At 45.9% G+C, this 22,126-nt stretch overlaps 2 protein-coding genes and 17 non-coding genes across 19 annotated transcripts; 10 read left to right on the plus strand and 9 right to left on the minus strand.

Moving 5' to 3' along the window:
* Positions 1 to 83: 83 nt before the first annotated feature.
* Trnai-aau lies at positions 84 to 157 on the plus strand. Its single transcript has one exon. It is a non-coding gene; the product is annotated as a tRNA-Ile (tRNA).
* Positions 158 to 234: 77 nt separating this feature from the next.
* Positions 235 to 316, plus strand: Trnas-cga. Its single transcript has one exon. It is a non-coding gene; the product is annotated as a tRNA-Ser (tRNA).
* Positions 317 to 628: 312 nt separating this feature from the next.
* Positions 629 to 702, plus strand: Trnai-aau. The gene has a single exon. It is a non-coding gene; the product is annotated as a tRNA-Ile (tRNA).
* Positions 703 to 1,232: 530 nt separating this feature from the next.
* On the minus strand, positions 1,233 to 1,314 carry Trnas-uga. The gene has a single exon. It is a non-coding gene; the product is annotated as a tRNA-Ser (tRNA).
* A 118-nt stretch (positions 1,315 to 1,432) lies between these two features.
* Positions 1,433 to 1,516, plus strand: Trnar-ucu. Its single transcript is given in 2 exon segments — positions 1,433 to 1,469; positions 1,481 to 1,516. It is a non-coding gene; the product is annotated as a tRNA-Arg (tRNA).
* A 264-nt stretch (positions 1,517 to 1,780) lies between these two features.
* Positions 1,781 to 1,854, plus strand: Trnai-aau. The gene has a single exon. It is a non-coding gene; the product is annotated as a tRNA-Ile (tRNA).
* A 77-nt stretch (positions 1,855 to 1,931) lies between these two features.
* On the plus strand, positions 1,932 to 2,013 carry Trnas-cga. The gene has a single exon. It is a non-coding gene; the product is annotated as a tRNA-Ser (tRNA).
* Positions 2,014 to 2,648: 635 nt separating this feature from the next.
* Trnar-ccu lies at positions 2,649 to 2,721 on the minus strand. The gene has a single exon. It is a non-coding gene; the product is annotated as a tRNA-Arg (tRNA).
* Positions 2,722 to 3,711: 990 nt separating this feature from the next.
* Positions 3,712 to 3,793, minus strand: Trnas-uga. The gene has a single exon. It is a non-coding gene; the product is annotated as a tRNA-Ser (tRNA).
* A 118-nt stretch (positions 3,794 to 3,911) lies between these two features.
* Positions 3,912 to 3,995, plus strand: Trnar-ucu. The gene is given in 2 exon segments: positions 3,912 to 3,948; positions 3,960 to 3,995. It is a non-coding gene; the product is annotated as a tRNA-Arg (tRNA).
* A 2,240-nt stretch (positions 3,996 to 6,235) lies between these two features.
* Positions 6,236 to 8,737, plus strand: LOC124188990 (mucin-5AC-like). The gene has a single exon (XM_046581931.1). The coding sequence runs from the start codon at positions 6,236 to 6,238 to the stop codon at positions 8,735 to 8,737; it is 2,502 nt and encodes an 833-aa protein (XP_046437887.1).
* A 3,003-nt stretch (positions 8,738 to 11,740) lies between these two features.
* On the minus strand, positions 11,741 to 11,813 carry Trnar-ccu. Its single transcript has one exon. It is a non-coding gene; the product is annotated as a tRNA-Arg (tRNA).
* Positions 11,814 to 12,325: 512 nt separating this feature from the next.
* Trnak-uuu lies at positions 12,326 to 12,398 on the minus strand. The gene has a single exon. It is a non-coding gene; the product is annotated as a tRNA-Lys (tRNA).
* A 411-nt stretch (positions 12,399 to 12,809) lies between these two features.
* On the minus strand, positions 12,810 to 12,891 carry Trnas-uga. Its single transcript has one exon. It is a non-coding gene; the product is annotated as a tRNA-Ser (tRNA).
* A 465-nt stretch (positions 12,892 to 13,356) lies between these two features.
* On the plus strand, positions 13,357 to 13,430 carry Trnai-aau. Its single transcript has one exon. It is a non-coding gene; the product is annotated as a tRNA-Ile (tRNA).
* Positions 13,431 to 13,507: 77 nt separating this feature from the next.
* Trnas-cga lies at positions 13,508 to 13,589 on the plus strand. The gene has a single exon. It is a non-coding gene; the product is annotated as a tRNA-Ser (tRNA).
* A 1,032-nt stretch (positions 13,590 to 14,621) lies between these two features.
* On the minus strand, positions 14,622 to 21,230 carry LOC124209322. Its single transcript, XM_046607269.1, has 2 exons — positions 15,370 to 21,230; positions 14,622 to 15,301 (listed from the first exon to the last, which is right to left on the minus strand). The coding sequence occupies exons 1-2, from the start codon at positions 17,548 to 17,550 to the stop codon at positions 14,675 to 14,677; spliced, it is 2,808 nt and encodes a 935-aa protein (XP_046463225.1). The 5' UTR covers positions 17,551 to 21,230; the 3' UTR covers positions 14,622 to 14,674.
* Positions 21,231 to 21,407: 177 nt separating this feature from the next.
* Trnar-ccu lies at positions 21,408 to 21,480 on the minus strand. The gene has a single exon. It is a non-coding gene; the product is annotated as a tRNA-Arg (tRNA).
* Positions 21,481 to 21,986: 506 nt separating this feature from the next.
* Positions 21,987 to 22,059, minus strand: Trnak-uuu. The gene has a single exon. It is a non-coding gene; the product is annotated as a tRNA-Lys (tRNA).
* Positions 22,060 to 22,126: the final 67 nt, after the last annotated feature.

The following is a 22,126-nucleotide window of genomic DNA, read 5'->3' on the forward strand; positions in this document are numbered from 1 at the left end:
CTTAAATCATTCTCTCTAAAGACACACAGAGTATACCTAACTGATGATGAATGAACCTTTTATTAATATATTAAGAATTTATTGGCCTGTTAGCTCAGTTGGTTAGAGCGCCGTGCTAATAACGCGGAGGTCATGAGTTCGATCCTCTTACGGGCCACTATAATTCTTTCATTAAATATTTTCCACTCTAAAAAGGTACTGATACATTCGAAATATTTTGCTAAAATAGTGAATGCAGATATGGCCGAGTGGTTAAGGCGACTGACTCGAAATCAGTTTCCATCTTGGAGCGTAGGTTCGAATCCTACTATCTGCGTTTTGTGGCATTTGCGGCAAATTGCGGGTTCGAGTCCCGCCACGATTAGTAGCATATGACGAAACTATTAGTTCATGATGAGTAGTAGTTAACCACAAACCATGGGGAATCATGTCAGATCAATAAAACTACAAATATATCTCGAACACTCAATGAATATCACTGGCTTGCATTGCCTTCACAGTGACGATTGAAATTGGCTGCTGATATAGCCTTGCTTGGTAGATACCTTAAATCATTCTCTCTAAAGACACACAGAGTATACCTAACTGATGATGAATGAACCTTTTATTAATATATTAAGAATTTATTGGCCTGTTAGCTCAGTTGGTTAGAGCGCCGTGCTAATAACGCGGAGGTCATGAGTTCGATCCTCTTACGGGCCACTATAATTCTTTCATTAAATATTTTCCACTCTAAAAAGGTACTGATAGCCCGATAAGGGACTTGAACCCTTGACCTCAGGATTAAAAGTCCCGCGCTCTACCGTCTGAGCTAACCAAGCTTAATAATTGGTATTGCAATAGTTTTCCGTTCGAGTTCATTTTTAAATTTTACGATTGCTTATAGATCTTTTACGGACGGAAGTACGGACGTTTTTCTATTCTTCGTAAACAAAATGGGTACACATTCTTTCATCCTATAATTTGTCTCTGACTACATTTTGTGTTTGTAAACTACACTCAAAGACCGCCATAATGCATTTCGGCACTGGTTCTGAAAAATAGACACGTTTCTGGAAACGCCAAGTAACAGGTCATGGCTCCACGGTTCCGAGATAGATCCCGGGACCTAGGATACCCATGACTGCACAGTTAATATTTGTAATCATGCGTAAATTTGAGATACTAGTAAACGATTGAAAATGAGTTGTTCCACTAGAAAATACTAGCATGTGAAACAAATGGCAATTCACCGCAGTTGGTAGGGTTCGAACCTACGCCCACAGAGAGAAATAGATTTCAAGTCTATCGCCTTAACCACTCGGCCACAACTGCCCCGATTTTTCAGACAATCTAGTAATAATATTTATTGGTTCACCAATATTTCCGTTTGACCTTACTGAAGAGCAGGTTAAATGAGAGATGCAAAATCCAAGCACTTTCTTTAAGTGTAGGTCGTGTGGCCTAATGGATAAGGCGTCGGACTTCTATGAAAGTAGTTATCCGAAAATTGCGGGTTCGAGTCCCGCCACGATTAATAGCATATGACGAAACTATTAGTTCATGATGAGTAGTAGTTAACCACAAACCATGGGGAATCATGTCAGATCAATAAAACTACAAATATATCTCGAACACTCAATGAATATCACTGGCTTGCATTGCCTTCACAGTGACGATTGAAATTGGCTGCTGATATAGCCTTGCTTGGTAGATACCTTAAATCATTCTCTCTAAAGACACACAGAGTATACCTAACTGATGATGAATGAACCTTTTATTAATATATTAAGAATTTATTGGCCTGTTAGCTCAGTTGGTTAGAGCGCCGTGCTAATAACGCGGAGGTCATGAGTTCGATCCTCTTACGGGCCACTATAATTCTTTCATTAAATATTTTCCACTCTAAAAAGGTACTGATAGATTCGAAATATTTTGCTAAAATAGTGAATGCAGATATGGCCGAGTGGTTAAGGCGACTGACTCGAAATCAGTTTCCATCTTGGAGCGTAGGTTAGAATCCTACTATCTGCGTTTTGTGGCATTTTATTGGTAAATGTAACTACACAACATTTGATCAAGTGACGCCAGAAGTTATTTCTAGTTATTTTTTGGGAGAACATCCAAGTTTAAAATCAGTAGGGGAGTACACAGTGAGAGAAGAACGAAAGGTCTTTAGGTCTTTAGCATATGTGATGGCCCTGGACAAGACAAGACAAACTAAGCAACGGGGTGACCCTGGATAAGGCATGCTCTCAACAATGGTCCGTACGAGTGGTAAGAACAGTCAGGTCCATCGAAGTCGAGGTCTGTGATCGTAGGCCAGGTTTAGATAGTTTCTAAAAGTAGATGAGAGACAACAAGTACACGTTGCCGAGAATGCACCTTACCATCATGACCAGCGTCTTGAATTCAGCGCGTTGTTGCTCCAGGAACCAGTGAAGACGGCAGAGAAGGATGAGAGAGTCAGAGTTCACCTGTAAAACAGCAGAATAAGTTCCGCTGCCAAGTAATTGTCACTGGCAAAGGTTTCCAAGTTTAAGCATGCCATTTCAGCGATTTCCCAACACTTGGACCAATGAAAATTTTTGCTTGAAAACAGTAAAACAAAAGACAAGTAATTGCCAATTTAACGACGATTTTCGATAATTATAGTTTCGGTTGCTCGCTACCTCTGGCGAGACTCGAACTCGCAATCCCCGGCTTAGGAGGCCGGTGCCTTATCCATTAGGCCACAAAGGCTGATTTATGTTGAATCTCCTATTCGAGGAATGACGTTATATTGCAAAGCTTTTTCCTAGAAGATAGCCAAACGTCCCATGTTATATAAACATACAGCGATTACCGTCTGTGGACATCGTCTCAATCTTGAAAACCATGTTTTTTGAATAATCTTAACTACAAACTCTATTTACAGCTTTCGAGTTCTATAACTGGACATACATTTACTATTGCAATTAGTTGTATCAAATATCAAGGCTTTCTACTCTCACAATGAGGGATACTCTTTCTCACTATCTCATTTCATTATTTGTGTATGTTCCACGACCTATATCCGAATGTACTTCCTTTTGGTTCGCACTTTCTCTACATCGTAGGAATTAACGTAAAGAAACACCATGAGAACTCGTGTTGTCGTCTATGAACATCTATGAATTCTGCCCATAATGGTGAATGATTTCAAACGATATTAACTTGATAATAAATGGTGGAAAACCAACAATACTAACTAAAATCAGAAGACTAGCCGCCCGATAAGAGACTTGAACCCTTGACCTCAGGATTAAAAGTCCCGCGCTCTACCGTCTGAGCTAACCGGGCTTAATAATTGGTATTGCAATAGTTTTCCGTTCGAGTTCATTTTTAAATTTTACGATTGCTTATAGATCTTTTACGGACGGAAGTACGGACGTTTTTCTATTCTTCGTAAACAAAATGGGTACACATTCTTTCATCCTATAATTTGTCTCTGACTACATTTTGTGTTTGTAAACTACACTCAAAGACCGCCATAATGCATTTCGGCACTGGTTCTGAAAAATAGACACGTTTCTGGAAACGCCAAGTAACAGGTCATGGCTCCACGGTTCCGAGATAGATCCCGGGACCTAGGATACCCATGACTGCACAGTTAATATTTGTAATCATGCGTAAATTTGAGATACTAGTAAACGATTGAAAATGAGTTGTTCCACTAGAAAATACTAGCATGTGAAACAAATGGCAATTCACCGCAGTTGGTAGGGTTCGAACCTACGCCCTCAGAGAGGAATAGATTTCAAGTCTATCGCCTTAACCACTCGGCCACAACTGCCCCGATTTTTCAGACAATCTAGTAGTAATATTTATTGGTTCACCAATATTTCCGTTTGACCTTACTGAAGAGCAGGTTAAATGAGAGATGCAAAATCCTAGCACTTTCTTTAAATGTAGGTCGTGTGGCCTAATGGATAAGGCGTCGGACTTCTATGAAAGTAGTTATCCGAAAATTGCGGGTTCGAGTCCCGCCACGATTAATAGCATATGACGAAACTATTAGTTCATGATGAGTAGTAGTTAACCACAAACCATGGGGAATCATGTCAGATCAATAAAACTACAAATATATCTCGAACACTCAATGAATATCACTGGCTTGCATTGCCTTCACAGTGACGATTGAAATTGGCTGCTGATATAGCCTTGCTTGGTAGATACCTTAAATCATTCTCTCTAAAGACACACAGAGTATACCTAACTGATGATGAATGAATCTTTGATTAATATATTAAGAATTTATTGGCCTGTTAGCTCAGTTGGTTAGAGCGCCGTGCTAATAACGCGGAGGTCATGTTGCCGTTCTAAAGCCCACCAAAAGCGTTCCCCCCAAATTGGATCTGGCAACTCCGCGAGGGGGGTAAGGAAATCGGAGAAGAAGGGCGGAGCTTATCACCACGAGACCAGTTGGAATCTTTTCGCCGCGCGACACACATCTCCGCTCCGTTTTTTCCTCTCCGTTTCGGCTTCTCCAGCACGTGCAGTTTCTTCCTGGGTCGTCACGTAGCGTGGCGGCCTTTACGTTCGTACTTATTTAAGTTAATCGTGTGTGTGTATTTTGTGTGTGTGTGCATCCTGAATTGTTGGAGCCCACGACGGGATCTCCTTTCTGGATTTCATTTTGATTTGTGTCGAGAAGCCTGGTTTGGCAGCCATTGTGTTCGTCTCTCGTCCCGATTTTCCGTTTGTGCCTGTGTTATTTGTGTTTATTGGCAGGCAACCAGTAGACCCGTTTACAAATACATTGGCTTGACTTAATTGACGTTCCGTTTGTGTCTTTTCCGTCCCGTAACCCGCGTGGTGTGGCAACATTTGGTGCATCGACCGGGAATCCGAATCCCGGCACGGCGGCCATTACCACGCGGTCGGCGTTACTTCTGGCCATCGAAGGAGAGGTTGCCGAGCTCAACAACCTTCTCATCCCGCTGTCCATTCGTCGTCGACGCGAAAGTCCCGCGTGGCAGGATCCGTTCGAGTTTGCTGATTCATCCGGCTCGAGAACTGGCCAGCTGGCAGTTTTTTTCCCGTTCCAGTCTACCAGATCGTCGAACCGAAGACCAGCAACTCACAAATTATTATATTTTATTTCATTTTCGTTGTCTGTTCCGTCATTTGAATATAATAATTATTTGTGTATGTGTGTAAGATTGCATTGGTCGATCTCGTCAGATCGTCCGTGAATCTCCCCCCGTTTATTGTTTGAACGTTATTGGTCGGTCTCGTCAGACAGTCCGTAAGTTCTCCCTTTCTTCCGTCCCGATTGCGTTGGTCGGTTCCGTCGAACCGTCCGCAAAATCCCGTTCACTCCGTCGTAATTCATCATCGCCGTTTCCAGTCAGCTGTACTACCCGCCCGTCATCTGGATTCCGTTAGCTGCCTTCCGTTCCAGCTCATCCCAGTTCGTCCGGCTCTTCCGCTCGTGCCAGCTGACTTCTCATCGTTCCCGTTCAGCTTGTCCGGCTCTTCCGGCCAGCGTCAGCTGATTTCATTCCTCACAAGTTTGTCCGGTCTTTCGACTAGTGTCAACTTTCATTCCCGTCCAGTCTGTCCGGCTCTTTGGCTGGTCAATTGGAATTCACGTTTCCGTTTCCAGTCAGCTGATTTACCCGCCTCCTCATCTGGATTCCGTTAGCTGCCTTCCGTTCCAGCTCATCCCAGTTTGTCCGGCTCTTCCGCTCGTGCCAGCTGACTTCTCATCGTTCCCGTTCAGCTTGTCCGGCTCTTCCGGCCAGCGTCAGTTGATTCCATTTCTCACCAGTTTGTCCGGCCCTTTGGCTCGTTTCAGCTTTAATCCCCGTCTAATCTGTCCGGCTCTTTGGCTGGTCAATTAGAATTCCCGTTTGCAGTCGGCCGGTTCTATCTTTCAGCAAAGCTTATCATCCGTCGTAGCCAGTGCTGTCCGGCCTTATCGATCTTCCGTTCCTGTTTCACACTTTGTCCGGCTTATCCGCCCGTCAGCTGGAACTTTCACCTTCAACCGCCCGTCCAGCTAATATATCCGACAACTGGAATTTCTGTTTGCAACGGGCCGGCTTTACACACCAGCCAGACTTATCATCCGTCTCAGCCAGTGCTGTCCGGTCCTACCGACATTTCCGTTCATCATCCGAATCCAGTTCTTCCGGCTTTATCGTTCGCGTAAATTCACCGTGACTTTGCTCATCGTTTGATCGATCGTCGTCTTTATTTCTTCGCCCGTTCGCGTCAAATAAATTTCGTCATGGCTGAATCTTTAATTCCCGCGCTCGCTTCTATCGACGAGGAGGAGGAAATCCTTTCAGATCTTAAGTCGATCACCGATCTTGATCTTCTGAAAAGATTAAGGACCAGCGGGAAGATGGTTCATACGAAAGCGGGAAAGAAGATATTGGAATCCATTGCAGCTAAAGAAGATCGTGACACCGTTCGAGCCCTCCGTGCCGTCTACGTCCGTGATTTCGACATCATGGAGAAACGTCACGACCGCTACGTTCAGTGCAAAGCTCCTAACTACTCGCAGGATGATCTCGATGGAGAAAAGGATTGGCTCCAAGCCGTCATCTGCGATCACCTTGCAATTTCGGCTAAGTGTGACGACTATTTGGCTCAGACTAATTCGAGGTCTGCTTCCGTCGTTTCAAGAGCTTCATCCCGACATTCCAGCGTCTCCTCACGTCAAGCAAAAATTCACGAAGCTGAACGAAAGGAGAAGGAAGCAGAGTTAATGCTCCAGCAAGTGGAAGACGAGACAAGACGCAGAGAAGAAGAAGATGCAAAAATCCGAGAAGCGGAAGATTACAAACGAAAGGTGGAGAGTGAGAGAAAACAACGCGAGATACGTGACGAGATTGATCTTCAGCGTTTGAGTGGCGCAATCATGCGGCAACAACTCAACGATCTTACCGTCGACGATCAGGCAGTACCAACACGCGCTTCATCCGTCGTGAGCGGTTTATCGAGAGTCAGCCGTGGTTCATCTCACCATTCTCTCCCGAATAATTCGACTCTTCTCGCTCAAACTCCAGCTGCGTTTGCACAAACGTCGACCATGACAACCGCGGATCCGATAACTCGAATCATGGCTACTCCGCAGCCGCAGACAAGCACCGTCGTGATTTCAACAGTGGCTCAAACTCTACCGATGACCACACCGTTAGTCGGATCTACGTCTAGGATCCCAACACCAACGAGACTCTTCGGCCAACCGGCAGCGACGATGCCGCCAACGCCAAAGGTGAACCTTTTCGGCAGACTACTTAAAGCTATCACGCCCGGCTCACTTACTCGTTCCGCATCCGTGCCGCATATTCCTTTGAATGCCGGAGCGTCAAATGCTTTCGTGACAACTAGCATAACGAATCAGACGTTTTCAACACCGTCGTCTACTAGTGTCACAGCACGGCCAGTCATGACAAGTCAACCCACGTCAACGGTTTACAACATCGTTACTCCGCCAACGTCAGTCTCTCAGGTTCCTGTATCGATTATTCCACCGACTACGACTACGACACCGGTAACCGCTCCGATTTCCACGTCAGCAGTTCCTCACGCTTCAGCAACGACTGTACAACCGTTCATCCCGCCGACGTCAACATCAGTTGCCGCTCCAGTCTCTTCATCAGCGGCTTATCCGTTCACGCCATTGACTACCGCCACCATCTACGCTCCCACGACCAGTTATGTGACGCACATTCCAGTGTCGGTCCCGTTGCCGCCCAGGTCCTCAGCTTCGGTCCCATTTCCGCCCGGATCTTCAGCTTCGGTTCCGTTCCAGCCTGGATCTTCAGCTTCGGTTCCGTTTCCGCCTGGTTCTTCAGCGAGCACTTCGTCGTGGTTTTCATCGTGGAGGAACACTGGTCAACCGAATTTCTTTGGGCCAACGCAGCCGACTCAACCACCGTCCGTTCCACCGGCCCAACCACCGTCCGTTCCGCCGTCTCAACCACCGTCCGTCCCACCGGCTCAACCACCGTCCGTTCCGCCGACTCAACCACCGTCTTTCACGCCAGCGTCTAGCACTAGCCACGTTTGGCCCCCAAATCCGCCGCCGACCACTTCAATTCAGATGAGCTCGGTCCCGAATATTTCAATTCCGACAAGTGCAACGCAAGTCACCTCCGCACCGCCTTACAGCACTAGTTATGTGCCGGTCAGCCTAGGTCCGTCATACGGTCCGGGTTTGTCCGCCTACAATCCGATTGCGTCTTCATCTCCATTTGGAATGGGTTCAATTTACGGGCCGGCCATCACGGCCACCTTTCCGACTTCATCGTTATCCACACCGTCAACCGGCTTTGGACATGTCCCGACGTCCTTTCCGAGCATCTCGGCACCACCCTTCGTGCCGACGAATCTGACATTCGCGTCCGTTTTTCCTGGACCTTTCGTTCCTCCATCGACGACCGACAACCCGCATGGAGTTTACACGCCGGATGCATGGATCCACAACCTCGGTACAGCACACGCTCCGCCGGGTCGTTCCAGCATCAAACCACCTCGAATGAAAGCGCCAAGCTTCGACGGAGATCCTCGGAATTGGCCAATGTTTATCCAAATGTTTAAGGTCTTTGTTCACGATGCCGTAAGCTCCGACGCGGAGCGTATCGCTCATCTTCACGACGCCCTTACTCCATCGATCAGGAAAGACATTGGTGGAGCGCTGTTGAATCCCGGACTTTATCAACACGCTCTCAACGAGCTCCATAAACGATATGGCAATCCGCAAATCGTCTCTCAAGCCTGAACCGAATCAATTCTGAAACTCAGTCCGTTCAAAGACAATGATTTCAGCGCCCTTCGAACCTTCTCTGCCGATCTTCATTCCGTCGTAGCTACTCTGCGACTCGGAGGATACGGCATGGAGCTGTACAGCCACGCTACACTGTCGCAGCTGGTTTCGAAGCTCCCACCTGCACTGAAAAGTCGATGGGGTGAGAAGAGTTGGGCGATGCAACCGACACTCGCAACCGTTGAAGATTTGGATCAATGGCTCGACGGAGTCGCCATGGCTGAACGATCCATCCAAGCCAGTTCAATCGAAACTCCTCAACAAAGATCCGTGAAACCAACAGACGAGAAGCGTCGTGTGCTGCACCGACCAAACGTATTCAACAACACCGTGACTCATCATGAATCTGATGCCGACGACAAAACGACAAGATGCCCGGGATGCAACAGCACGCATCAACATCATATTATAGACTGCAGAAAATTCAACGAAATCACGGTGAAGGAAAGAGCGCAAATCGTCAAGGACGCTAATCTGTGCCTCCGCTGTTTGGGCGACGATCATCTCAGCAGAGGATGCACCCGCGTGGAACGTTGCTCGCAGCCTTTATGCGATGGCGTCCATCATCCGCTTCTGCATGGAGCCCCACGACTCTTTTCTAAACCAGCGAACGCGAAACCACCCGTGGAATTCTCCGGATCCGTCTCAATCGAGTCAGCTGGCAACTGCACTTTGTTACCGATCGTCCCGGTGATTCTCAAAGCGAACGGGAAGGAATTTCCGCCCTACGCGCTTCTCGATTCCGGGAGTGAAATATCCGCCATCAATGGAAAAACCGCGGCCCTCCTCAACTTGCATGGCGAAAAGAGAAAGGTGACGACGGGAACCGTTGAAGGTGTAACAAAATGTGTCGACCGCCCAATCGTCAATTTCATCGTTACTTCAAGAGATCATCGCTATTGCTTCGACATCTCAGATGTCCACGTCCGGGAGAATTTCAAGCTAGAAAAGCATCCCTTTGACCTCGAAAGCCTCGTCAAAGAGTGGCCGCACCTGAGTCGTGTCCCAGTTTGTTCCACGAAAAGGAAGAACGTTGATATCTTGATTGGCCAGAACCATCCCGCGGCCATCGAAATATTCGAAATCCGTAAACATCCGTCCAATCAACGAGCCCCTCGTGCGTACCTGACAGCTTTCGGTTGGTGTATCGCAGGGCCAAGTGGACAACTCAACGAAAACCCGCAAAATAGTAACCATTCCGAGTCAAGAAGAATGGAACGTGACCCCGTGCAGCAGCAATCCGTCGAGGCCGATCCTTCATGCACGAAAATGAACATCATCAGGCCCACCGTTCCGAAAAAAGGAGGAGCTTCAAGAGGAGTTTCAGCAGACGACGTACAAGCTGGCTCCACTCTCAATCCTCAACAAATCCCGCCGAACTTGCATCGAGATGTAGACGACTCACGGGCCGGCTGTCAAGTCTACAAGACCGCAAATTTGACCGAATTGGTCCCGTTTTCCGACCATCGTGTTCTGCAAGGCGTCGGCGGACGAATCAAGAAACCACCGCTTCCGATTAGCCGTCAATCTACCATTTTCCCTCGCTACGAGCAGGTGCCAGAGCCTTTTCTCGACTCTATACGGGATCGGGAAGGTGCGCTTAGCACAGCGAAGCGCAGGGCCGGCGATGTTGCCGTTCTAAAGCCCACCAAAAGCGTTCCCCCCAAATTGGATCTGGCAACTCCGCGAGGGGGGTAAGGAAATCGGAGAAGAAGGGCGGAGCTTATCACCACGAGACCAGTTGGAATCTTTTCGCCGCGCGACACACATCTCCGCTCCGTTTTTTCCTCTCCGTTTCGGCTTCTCCAGCACGTGCAGTTTCTTCCTGGGTCGTCACGTAGCGTGGCGGCCTTTACGTTCGTACTTATTTAAGTTAATCGTGTGTGTGTATTTTGTGTGTGTGTGCATCCTGAATTGTTGGAGCCCACGACGGGATCTCCTTTCTGGATTTCATTTTGATTTGTGTCGAGACGCCTGGTTTGGCAGCCATTGTGTTCGTCTCTCGTCCCGATTTTCCGTTTGTGCCTGTGTTATTTGTGTTTATTGGCAGGCAACCAGTAGACCCGTTTACAAATACATTGGCTTGACTTAATTGACGTTCCGTTTGTGTCTTTTCCGTCCCGTAACCCGCGTGGTATGGCAACAGGTCATGAGTTCGATCCTCTTACGGGCCACTATAATTCTTTCATTAAATATTTTCCACTCTAAAAAGGTACTGATAGATTCGAAATATTTTGCTAAAATAGTGAATGCAGATATGGCCGAGTGGTTAAGGCGACTGACTCGAAATCAGTTTCCATCTTGGAGCGTAGGTTCGAATCCTTTTTGTGGCATTTTATTGGTAAATGTAACTACACAACATTTGATCAAGTGACGCCAGAAGTTATTTCTAGTCATTTTTTGGGAGAACATCCAAGTTTAAAATCAGTAGGGGAGTACACAGTGAGAGAAGAACGAAAGGTCTTTAGGTCTTTAGCATATGTGATGGCCCTGGACAAGACAAGACAAACTAAGCAACGGAGTGACCCTGGATAAGGCATGCTCTCAACAATGGTCCGTACGAGTGGTAAGAACAGTCAGGTCCATCGAAGTCGAGGTCTGTGATCGTAGGCCAGGTTTAGATAGTTTCTAAAAGTAGATGAGAGACAACAAGTACACGTTGCCGAGAATGCACCTTACCATCATGACCAGCGTCTTGAATTCAGCGCGTTGTTGCTCCAGGAACCAGTGAAGACGGCAGAGAAGGATGAGAGAGTCAGAGTTCACCTGTAAAACAGCAGAATAAGTTCCGCTGCCAAGTAATTGTCACTGGCAAAGGTTTCCAAGTTTAAGCATGCCATTTCAGCGATTTCTCAACACTTGGACCAATGAAAATTTTTGCTTGAAAACAGTAAAACAAAAGACAAGTAATTGCCAATTTAACGACGATTTTCGATAATTATAGTTTCGGTTGCTCGCTACCTCTGGCGAGACTCGAACTCGCAATCCCCGGCTTAGGAGGCCGGTGCCTTATCCATTAGGCCACAAAGGCTGAGTTATGTTGAATCTCCTATTCGAGGAATGACGTTATATTGCAAAGCTTTTTCCTAGAAGATAGCCAAACGTCCCATGTTATATAAACATACAGCGATTACCGTCTGTGGACATCGTCTCAATCTTGAAAACCATGTTTTTTGAATAATCTTAACTACAAACTCTATTTACAGCTTTCGAGTTCTATAACTGGACATACATTTACTATTGCAATTAGTTGTATCAAATATCAAGGCTTTCTACTCTCACAATGAGGGATACTCTTTCTCACTATCTCATTTCATTATTTGTGTATGTTCCACGACCTATATCCGAATGTACTTCCTTTTGGTTCGCACTTTCTCTACATCGTAGGAATTAACGTAAAGAAACACCATGAGAACTCGTGTTGTCGTCTATGAACATCTATGAATTCTGCCCATAATGGTGAATGATTTCAAACGATATTAACTTGATGATGATAATAAATGGTGGAAAACCAACAATACTAACTAAAATCAAAAGACTAGCCGCCCGATAAGGGACTTGAACCCTTGACCTCAGGATTAAAAGTCCCGCGCTCTACCGTCTGAGCTAACCGGGCTTAATAATTTGTATTGCAATAGTTTTCCGTTCGAGTTCATTTTTAAATTTTACGATTGCTTATAGATCTTTTACGGACGGAAGTACGGACGTTTTTCTATTCTTCGTAAACAAAATGGGTACACATTCTTTCATCCTATAATTTGTCTCTGACTACATTTTGTGTTTGTAAACTACACTCAAAGACCGCCATAATGCATTTCGGCACTGGTTCTGAAAAATAGACACGTTTCTGGAAACGCCAAGTAACAGGTCATGGCTCCACGGTTCCGAGATAGATCCCGGGACCTAGGATACCCATGACTGCACAGTTAATATTTGTAATCATGCGTAAATTTGAGATATTAGTAAACGATTGAAAATGAGTTGTTCCACTAGAAAATACTAGCATGTGAAACAAATGGCAATTCACCGCAGTTGGTAGGGTTCGAACCTACGCCCTCAGAGAGGAATAGATTTCAAGTCTATCGCCTTAACCACTCGGCCACAACTGCCCCGATTTTTCAGACAATCTAGTAATAATATTTATTGGTTCACCAATATTTCCGTTTGACCTTACTGAAGAGCAGGTTAAATGAGAGATGCAAAATCCTAGCACTTTCTTTAAATGTAGGTCGTGTGGCCTAATGGATAAGGCGTCGGACTTCTATGAAAGTAGTTATCCAAAAATTGCGGGTTCGAGTCCCGCCACGATTAATAGCATATGACGAAACTATTAGTTCATGATGAGTAGTAGTTAACCACAAACCATGGGGAATCATGTCAGATCAATAAAACTACAAATATATCTCGAACACTCAATGAATATCACTGCTTGCATTGCCTTCACAGTGACGATTGAAATTGGCTGCTGATATAGCCTTGCTTGGTAGATACCTTAAATCATTCTCTCTAAAGACACACAGAGTATACCTAACTGATGATGAATGAACCTTTGATTAATATGTTAAAAATTTATTGGCCTGTTAGCTCAGTTGGTTAGAGCGCCGTGCTAATAACGCGGAGGTCATGAGTTCGATCCTCTTACGGGCCACTATAATTCTTTCATTAAATATTTTCCACTCTAAAAAGGTACTGATAGATTCGAAATATTTTGCTAAAATAGTGAATGCAGATATGGCCGAGTGGTTAAGGCGACTGACTCGAAATCAGTTTCCATCTTGGAGCGTAGGTTCGAATCCTACTATCTGCGTTTTGTGGCATTTTATTGGTAAATGTAACTACACAACATTTGATCAAGTGACGCCAGAAGTTATTTCTAGTCATTTTTTGGGAGAACATCCAAGTTTAAAATCAGTAGGGGAGTACACAGTGAGAGAAGAACAAAAGGTCTTTAGGTCTTTAGCATATGTGATGGCCCTGGACAAGACAAGACAAACTAAGCAACGGGGTGACCCTGGATAAGGCATGCTCTCAACAATGGTCCGTACGAGTGGTAAGAACAGTCAGGTCCATCGAAGTCGAGGTCTGTGATCGTAGGCCAGGTTTAGATAGTTTCTAAAAGTAGATGAGAGACAACAAGTACACGTTGCCGAGAATGCACCTTACCATCATGACCAGCGTCTTGAATTCAGCGCGTTGTTGCTCCAGGAACCAGTGAAGACGGCAGAGAAGGATGAGAGAGTCAGAGTTCACCTGTAAAACAGCAGAATAAGTTCCGCTGCCAAGTAATTGTCACTGGCAAAGGTTTCCAAGTTTAACCCTTTATCGACCGCCACAAAAGCGATGGTCGGATTCGATTGAATGCTCGATCGAAATATCATTGAGTGGTCCTAAGACCACTCATTAAAAAAAAAATCGGAATATCCGATTTTTTCCGGCCTAACCGCGTTTCGGCCACCGTTGTCCCGACAGGAATGTCCCTTCAGGCGGACATGGTCTCTAAAAAGAGACACTTTTTTCGACTCGAGCCGTCTAGCGGGACAAAAAATTTGTCCCGACAGTTGCATGCAACTACCACTTGTTCAAATTTTTGTCCCGACAGACGGCTCGAGTTTTTTTCGTCATATTTGTCCCGAGAGACTTTTGCCGTTTAATGTGCCTCTTGTGTCCCGTCAGGCGGGCTTGACTCTCATTCACCTGGCAGAATGAAAGGCGCCCCGCCTGACGTTGAGGTCTTTACCATCGACCAGGGGTCTTTCCAGTCGACGGCTCCTTATGAAAAGGAATAGGATCTCTAATTAGAAAAGTCAGTCAGATCCTTCGTCGGTCACCACTCTGGCAAGTAGCCGCACTTTAGAGTAAAAATGCACACTGACGTACGAACAAAACACAAATTTATTGCTGAAATTCATCATATTCATCAATTACAAATCCATCACGGTCTTGGAAATCATCATAATCGTCAATCATATAGCCTTCACGTCGGTTAGAATATTCTGGCTCGTCGGAATCAGCGGATGAAGAAGAACACTCCTTGTTGGTTGGCTCATGGTCAGAAGCTTGGCCGTCTGATTCCTCCAAAGCGGAATAGACAGCTTCCACCTCGTCCAGCGGAGCCTCCTCAGATGTGTAATTATCATCGTGAAACTCGACAAAGCAATTTCTCTTCTTCCCGAGGCACAAAAACACATTACATTGTTTGCACTTTGAGAATGGTCTTGATTCCAATTTGTTGGGTTTCGTTGCCTGGCACCACTCGCACCTGCCTCTCGCCTCCCCAAAGATGGGTAGATGGTTGCCCACACAAGTTAACCGAATGTCGTCCCTTACACTCAGTCGACTTTTCCGCCGCTTTGCTCCTGGTTCAGCGGAAGGGTGAATGGTTGGCATCATTCGCCCGGCTCGACCAGCTTTGGTTTTATTTTCGTTCAGGGCGTGGGACAAAAGACCCATCGTGACGTTCCGTTTGAACTCGAGAAACGGCATCTGAACTTCGTAATTCTCCAGATAATTTTCCTCGACCTAAGTCAAGAAAAAAACGGAAATTATTGTGTGTTTAAAGTTTTAATTTCCGCCATCTGTGATCTCACCATATCATTGAAGCATATCCAGCTGTTCACCAGACATGTCTCCAAGAGAGAGTATAAGAGACGGTGCCACCATTTTTTGGCTTTACGGTCTCTCTCGTAGTAAGAACGCAGCTGGTTCGCCGTGTCTACACCGCCCATGTTATTGACGTAATCGTCAATAGCCTTTGGACAAGACTTGGATCGGAACGAACCATCACGCTGCTTTCTCCTGACCTTGACAATATCTGAGCCGTGATAGTTGGAAGCGACCCGAAACGCCTTAGTGTCTCTCCATACGAAGATTCCCTTTCGGCATGTTCCGGGCTCACCACCGAACTTGGCTGCAAATTCGTCCGGCCGCAGGTTCGACTCATTCTTCGTCATGATGGGCTGGTTGACCCGACTTGGAAGAATCGTTCCAACGGCGTTGACACCATTCTCGCGGAGCTTGTCCAAGAGGGCAATGCTCGTAAAGAACCGGTCAAAGGCCACTACGAAACCTTGATCTGTCAGGGGTTGACAAAGATCAACGACAACTCTCTCCACCGCCTCGTTATTACGAGATCTTTTTTGCTTTTCCCCAAAGCGAGCTCCTTGATAGATCTCAAACTTATAGGTATACCCACGATGGCAACAGCGGCTCCAAATTTTGAAACCAGACTTGATCGGTTTGTTCTTCATCGTCTGCCTCAGCATTGAGCGGCCTTTGTATTTGACCATAGACTCGTCGATGCTCTGACCCCTAGGAGGCTTTCTACACTCATGATAGCGTTCATTGAGTCTTTTGACCAGAGGACGGATCTTACGGATAGGATCCGGTCGCTCTGGCTCCTGATCCGGGTCGTCAGAATTAGGGTCAACATCATCCCATGGGCTTGCGCAAGCTATGTGTTTAGAAATGAATTTGAATCGCTCGCGAGTCATGGCCTGTTGAATTATTCCGAGCCCGAGACCAGTGTCTGGTTGCTGCTCCCAGAACATCGACAGCTCGGGCAGACGGTGATATCCGATCAAGAACTGTATGCCAAAGAAGGCTATAAGTTCGTGGTCTGTGACAAAACCTCCAGCAGGCAACCGCGGGCCGATTAACCTGCCTTCAGGCTTGCCACCCACTTTTCGAGACGGTGGCGTCTTCCTTGAATTCCAGAATTCAGCGATGTAGTCATTTGTTGCCTCCCGAAGAAGGTACAAAGTGTCCTCACCACCAAGCATCGTCTTGAAAACTCCGAGGGGACTCGAAAAACGACTGAATTGACTCAACACGGGGCCTGGTTCTTCTAGGGGTGCAAACTGAATTGCCCTTTCCTGGAACTGAGGCCTCGGTGAATCATCATCAGCCCGTGATTGTCTCCCAACGTCGCCCCAGACTTTGCATTCTTTCCAATTCCGGTTGACGGCTTTATGTTGGGCGACTTTTTTGGCATCGGCCTTCTTTTGCATGTTCAGCTTGGCCGAATCTGAGTTCGTTTTTTTGGCCAGCCGGAACGGATGCGCTGTAAGAACGCGAGGCCCACGACACCTCAAAGTCGCGTTCGTGAGACCGACCTTTTTCCCTGTGTAGTGCCGTGTTACTTCACCATCGGGATCGGCCGTTTCAGAAGAAGACCCTGCACTAGTTGGTCTTCGGGTCTGACTTCTGGTTCGTTTTGGTGGGGAGGAGCCACTCTTTGAACTGTCTTCACGTTCCTTTCTTTTTTTCGCTTTTTGAACTCTTTTGAGTCTTTGAAGCGTCGCCGGTGATAGTTCCAATCGTTCAAGTTGAACTGTAACGTCTTTCGGGGTTAATGGATCTACCACCGGCTCCTCTTCTTCTGTCCCAGCTTTTTGTTCATCATCCTCTGAGGCAGATTGTTCATCCTCTATTTCCGGATCCTGATCAAGTTCCGGCCGCTGCGAAGCAACCAACTCCTGACCAGGCTCCTCATCCGGCTTCTCAACCGGCTCCTCGACCGGCTCCTCGACCGGCTCCTCGACCGGCTCCTCGACCGGCTCCTCGACGGCAACCGCCTCCTCCTCCTGATCTTGAGCCTCCGGTACAGTATCAAAATTGATTACCGGCTCTTGATCTCCAGCTAAACGTTCTCTTTCTTCTTTCAGCTGCCTCCTTTTTAATACAGCTGCGGCGGCGGCATTCTTGGCTGAATTTTTCACGGCTCTCGACTTAGTATATCTTGGGTCTCTCTTTTTTTTATTTTTCGCCATTTTTAATCAATCTGAAAATACAGAATCGAAAAAAAAGGCACGATTAGTCTTTGTGAATTCGGCAAAAGGATAACGAATTGCCTTACGTCCTAAGCCTTATATGACGGTCTTATTTTATCATGCAGGGGAAAAGCATGCACATGCAGGAGTTACCGGGGCTGATTCTTATCCAGCGCCTTTCACCGCCTTTCGGAGTTTCCTCACGAGACAGCAGTAATCAACGCACGGATAAGAAAGTACAAGAGGCTTTGTGTAAAATTTAATTACACGGGCACTAATAGCGCCTCGAAGACTTCAAAATCAATTCAAAAGAACCGTTGGACGGAAAGGAGCTCAGCTACGATGGAAATGAAACTACAACCAACGCCGAACCGGACACTCCCAATTCTTTGTCTTCGTTTCATTCCACAAAGCACCCCTTCGATACCAAAGTTTTTGCGTCGAAGCTACTAAAGAAATTTCGCGCTTTCTCTTCGCCTCTTTCGCCTTCCCTTCGATATCTATCCAACCACCGGCTTCAAATTCAATTGAACCCTTTTTTTGTATTTAATGTATCGCGGACACTTAAGTCGCGCGGCACCCAGATAGGAATAAAAATAAATAAGGAGCGTCGGGCGGAAAGGAGCTTTGCCACGGAGGAAATGAAACTACAACCAACGCCGAACCGGACACTCCCAATTCTTTGTCTTCGTTTCATTCCACAAAGCACCCCTTCGATACCAAAGTTTTTGCGTCGAAGCTACTAAAGAAATTTCGCGCTTTCTCTTCGCCTCTTTCGCCTTCCCTTCGATATCTATCCAACCACCGGCTTCAAATTCAATTGAACCCTTTTTTGTATTTAAGGCATCGCGGACACTTAAGTCGCGCGGCACCCAGATAGGAATAAAAATAAATAAGGAGCGTCGGGCGGAAAGGAGCTTTGCCACGGAGGAAATGAAACTACAACCAACGCCGAACCGGACACTCCCAATTCTTTGTCTTCGTTTCATTCCACAAAGCACCCCTTCGATACCAAAGTTTTTGCGTCGAAGCTACTAAAGAAATTTCGCGCTTTCTCTTCGCCTCTTTCGCCTTCCCTTCGATATCTATCCAACCACCGGCTTCAAATTCAATTGAACCCTTTTTTTGTATTTAAGGCATCGCGGACACTTAAGTCGCGCGGCACCCAGATAGGAATAAAAATAAATAAGGAGCGTCGGGCGGAAAGGAGCTTTGCCACGGAGGAAATGAAACTACAACCAACGCCGAACCGGACACTCCCAATTCTTTGTCTTCGTTTCATTCCACAAAGCACCCCTTCGATACCAAAGTTTTTGCGTCGAAGCTACTAAAGAAATTTCGCGCTTTCTCTTCGCCTCTTTCGCCTTCCCTTCGATATCTATCCAACCACCGGCTTCAAATTAATTTCATTCGACTACACGGACCGGAATGGAATAAAAATACCGCCTGGAAAAAAACTATTTAGAACTGACACTTCCCGTTCTGTTTTCGCTAATTCCCAGGGGAATTCATTACAACCACCCCTTCAATTTTCTTTCATCCGTGTAGACCAGTTCATTTCTGACATCTCTAACCGGCCAGTCTGCTCTGGCTTAATCGAATTTGCACCCGGCTTTAGGATAAATTAGGAGCCAATTCACGAGACATTCGTCTCTACGCCACTTCCAAAAAACTCTTAGGACTTTATTTTTGATTGCCATAAGGCTTCTATATTGGCCAAAAGGATCCAATTTTCGACGGTCTCCTCATGCTGGGACATGCATGCACATTCAAGAATACGGGGTTTGTTTCTCATCTTATCCAGCGCTTTTCACATCTGCCGCAGATTGCCGCACATTTGTGACCAACGCACAGAAAAGACGAGACAAGAGGCATTGCTGACCACCCAACGGGCACTATAAATCCGGAAAGATTTCTGGTTGAATCAGGATCATTTCTAGGCGGCCCAAAACCCGGCAATCGGGCAAATGAATCGGAGTTACTCTTGTATTGGAAAGATTACTAGGTTTTTAAGTTTCATCAGTATTCGAACAAAAAGTTCAGCAGGATGAATTGCACCGTTCGTCTATTATTTTGTCTTCCACAAGCTCGCATTCATCCAAGTCCCGGCAACGACGTCACTACCCCGTCGTCGGAACTTGGCAAGGTTCGATTTTTCAAGACTCGGCGCCTGGCGCATTCGCCCGGTACTGCAATGGGCACGGGGACCAGCCCAAATAATCGTGTTAGGAGTTATCTGCCAAAACGCTTTCGTCTCTGATTCGAACCATTCACCGACCGCTTCGACCATATCCATCATTTAAAACCATTACGCGAACTGTGTACAGACTCGTCTTGGACCGGTGAGTAGAACACGAAAGATGAATACTACTAAGATTCGAATTGGGAATGAACTCTCCTCTTTTCGTCCCCAATCTTTCGCTTTGCTGTTCCATCGGTAATCCAGGAAGAATTAACAATACCATCACCATCAGGTATCCACTTCCTGATTAAGCAACCGACTTTCGAGACTTCCTAGGGTAAAATTGCTTTCGCGGGTCGATACCCTCGTCTCTCTCATAATCTTTCGGTTCGGATTTATATCTTCCGGCCGTAGACAGGTGGGTACTATAAAAAGACCGAGAAGCGATGCAACGGAATCGAAACTGAATTCATTTGAAGCGGCGGGTAGGTTAAGGAGCTCTGGCCACGAGGAATGAAACTAGTAACCCCGAATCGGACACTTCTGATTCTTCGTTTTTGACCCATTCCAACAGAGCTCCCCATCCAAACACAACTTCGAATTCATTTCTTTCACCCGCCATGCTCTCGAACTCATATATGCCCGTGCGGAATCAAAATAAAACCAATTGATGGTCGGAAAGAAGCTCAGCTACGATGGAAATGAAACTACAACTAACGCCGAACCGGACAACTTCCCATTCTGCGTCTTCGTTCCATTTCCCAAAGCTCCCCGTCAATACCAAAGTTTTTGCGTCGAAGCTACTAAAGAAATTTCGCGCTTTCCTTTTCGCCTCTTTCGCCTTCCCTTCGATATCGATCCAACCATCGCTCGATCCCATTTCTTTCGACCGCGCCTGCCTGGCTGGTCAGCTCTACTTCTTTGTTTTTTTTTTTTTAAATGAGGAACACAAATAAAACCTCACAATTTCTGACATCTCTAACCAGGGCGGTTGGTTCCCTTTTATCAAATATCTACTAAGCGCCGGCATCACTAATTCTGACTCCTGAAATGATCCTACTAACGAAATGAACCGAATTTCAGATCATCCCAGTGCACGTTACACTAGGAGCTCACCACTGATCAATACTTGAAAAAGTGCCCAACCGCCTGGCGGTTCAAATCTGGCCGGCTTTTGATAAAATTGCAGCCGCCTGGAGGGACATATCTGGCGGAGACTTATATGTCCCGACAGTCCAGATCGAAGGTTCTCGATTAGACTTCGATCAGAGCCGCCTGACGGGCCAGAAATGTCCCGTCACCGAAAACTCGGTAAAACACGAGAAATACTCGTTTTAATTTCTCCTCCTTTTTATCATTGAAAGACGGTAGGTCAATTAATTTTTCGTTGTAAGGCAATTCAATTCTGTAGGATGGATTTCGAGATATCAGCTTTGATAGGTATGAATTTAGCCGATTTGAAATCTCTCGTGTCTGTGGACGAGGTCCCGCCAGACCCTACTGAAAGCCGTCGAAAAAAAAACGTCCCGTCAGTCGAAAAAGGGTTAAGCATGCCATTTCAGCGATTTCTCAACACTTGGACCAATGAAAATTTTTGCTTGAAAACAGTAAAACAAAAGACAAGTAATTGCCAATTTAACGACGATTTTCGATAATTATAGTTTCGGTTGCTCGCTACCTCTGGCGAGATTCGAACTCACAATCCCCGGCTTAGGAGGCCGGTGCCTTATCCATTAGGCCACAAAGGCTGAGTTATGTTGAATCTCATATTCGAGGAATGACGTTATATTGCAAAGCTTTTTCCTAGAAGATAGCCAAACGTCCCATGTTATATAAACATACAGCGATTACCGTCTGTGGACATCGTCTCAATCTTGAAAACCATGTTTTTTGAATAATCTTAACTACAAACTCTATTTACAGCTTTCGAGTTCTATAACTGGACATACATTTACTATTGCAATTAGTTGTATCAAATATCAAGGCTTTCTACTCTCACAATGAGGGATACTCTTTCTCACTATCTCATTTCATTATTTGTGTATGTTCCACGACCTATATCCGAATGTACTTCCTTTTGGTTCGCACTTTCTCTACATCGTAGGAATTAACGTAAAGAAACACCATGAGAACTCGTGTTGTCGTCTATGAACATCTATGAATTCTGCCCATAATGGTGAATGATTTCAAACGATATTAACTTGATAATAAATGTTGGAAAACCAACAATACTAACTAAAATCAAAAGACTAGCCGCCCGATAAGGGACTTGAACCCTTGACCTCAGGATTAAAAGTCCCGCGCTCTACCGTCTGAGCTAACCGGGCTTAATAATTGGTATTGCAATAGTTTTCCGTTCGAGTTCATTTTTAAATTTTACGATTGCTTATAGAT

This window comes from Daphnia pulex, chromosome 2 (genome assembly GCF_021134715.1).
Source record: "Daphnia pulex isolate KAP4 chromosome 2, ASM2113471v1".
In the NCBI taxonomy this organism is placed as follows: domain Eukaryota; kingdom Metazoa; phylum Arthropoda; class Branchiopoda; order Diplostraca; family Daphniidae; genus Daphnia; species Daphnia pulex.

Excerpts from the sequence above, each read along its gene's own strand:
- LOC124188990 (XM_046581931.1), top strand. The coding sequence starts at position 6,236 with ATGGCTGAATCTTTAATTCCCGCGCTCGCTTCTATCGACGAGGAGGAG.
- LOC124209322 (XM_046607269.1), bottom strand. The coding sequence starts at position 17,550 with ATGGCGAAAAATAAAAAAAAGAGAGACCCAAGATATACTAAGTCGAGA. Across the intron at positions 15,302-15,369 it reads GGATATGCTTCAATGATATG|GTCGAGGAAAATTATCTGGA; the intron begins GTGAGATCACAG and ends TTCTTGACTTAG.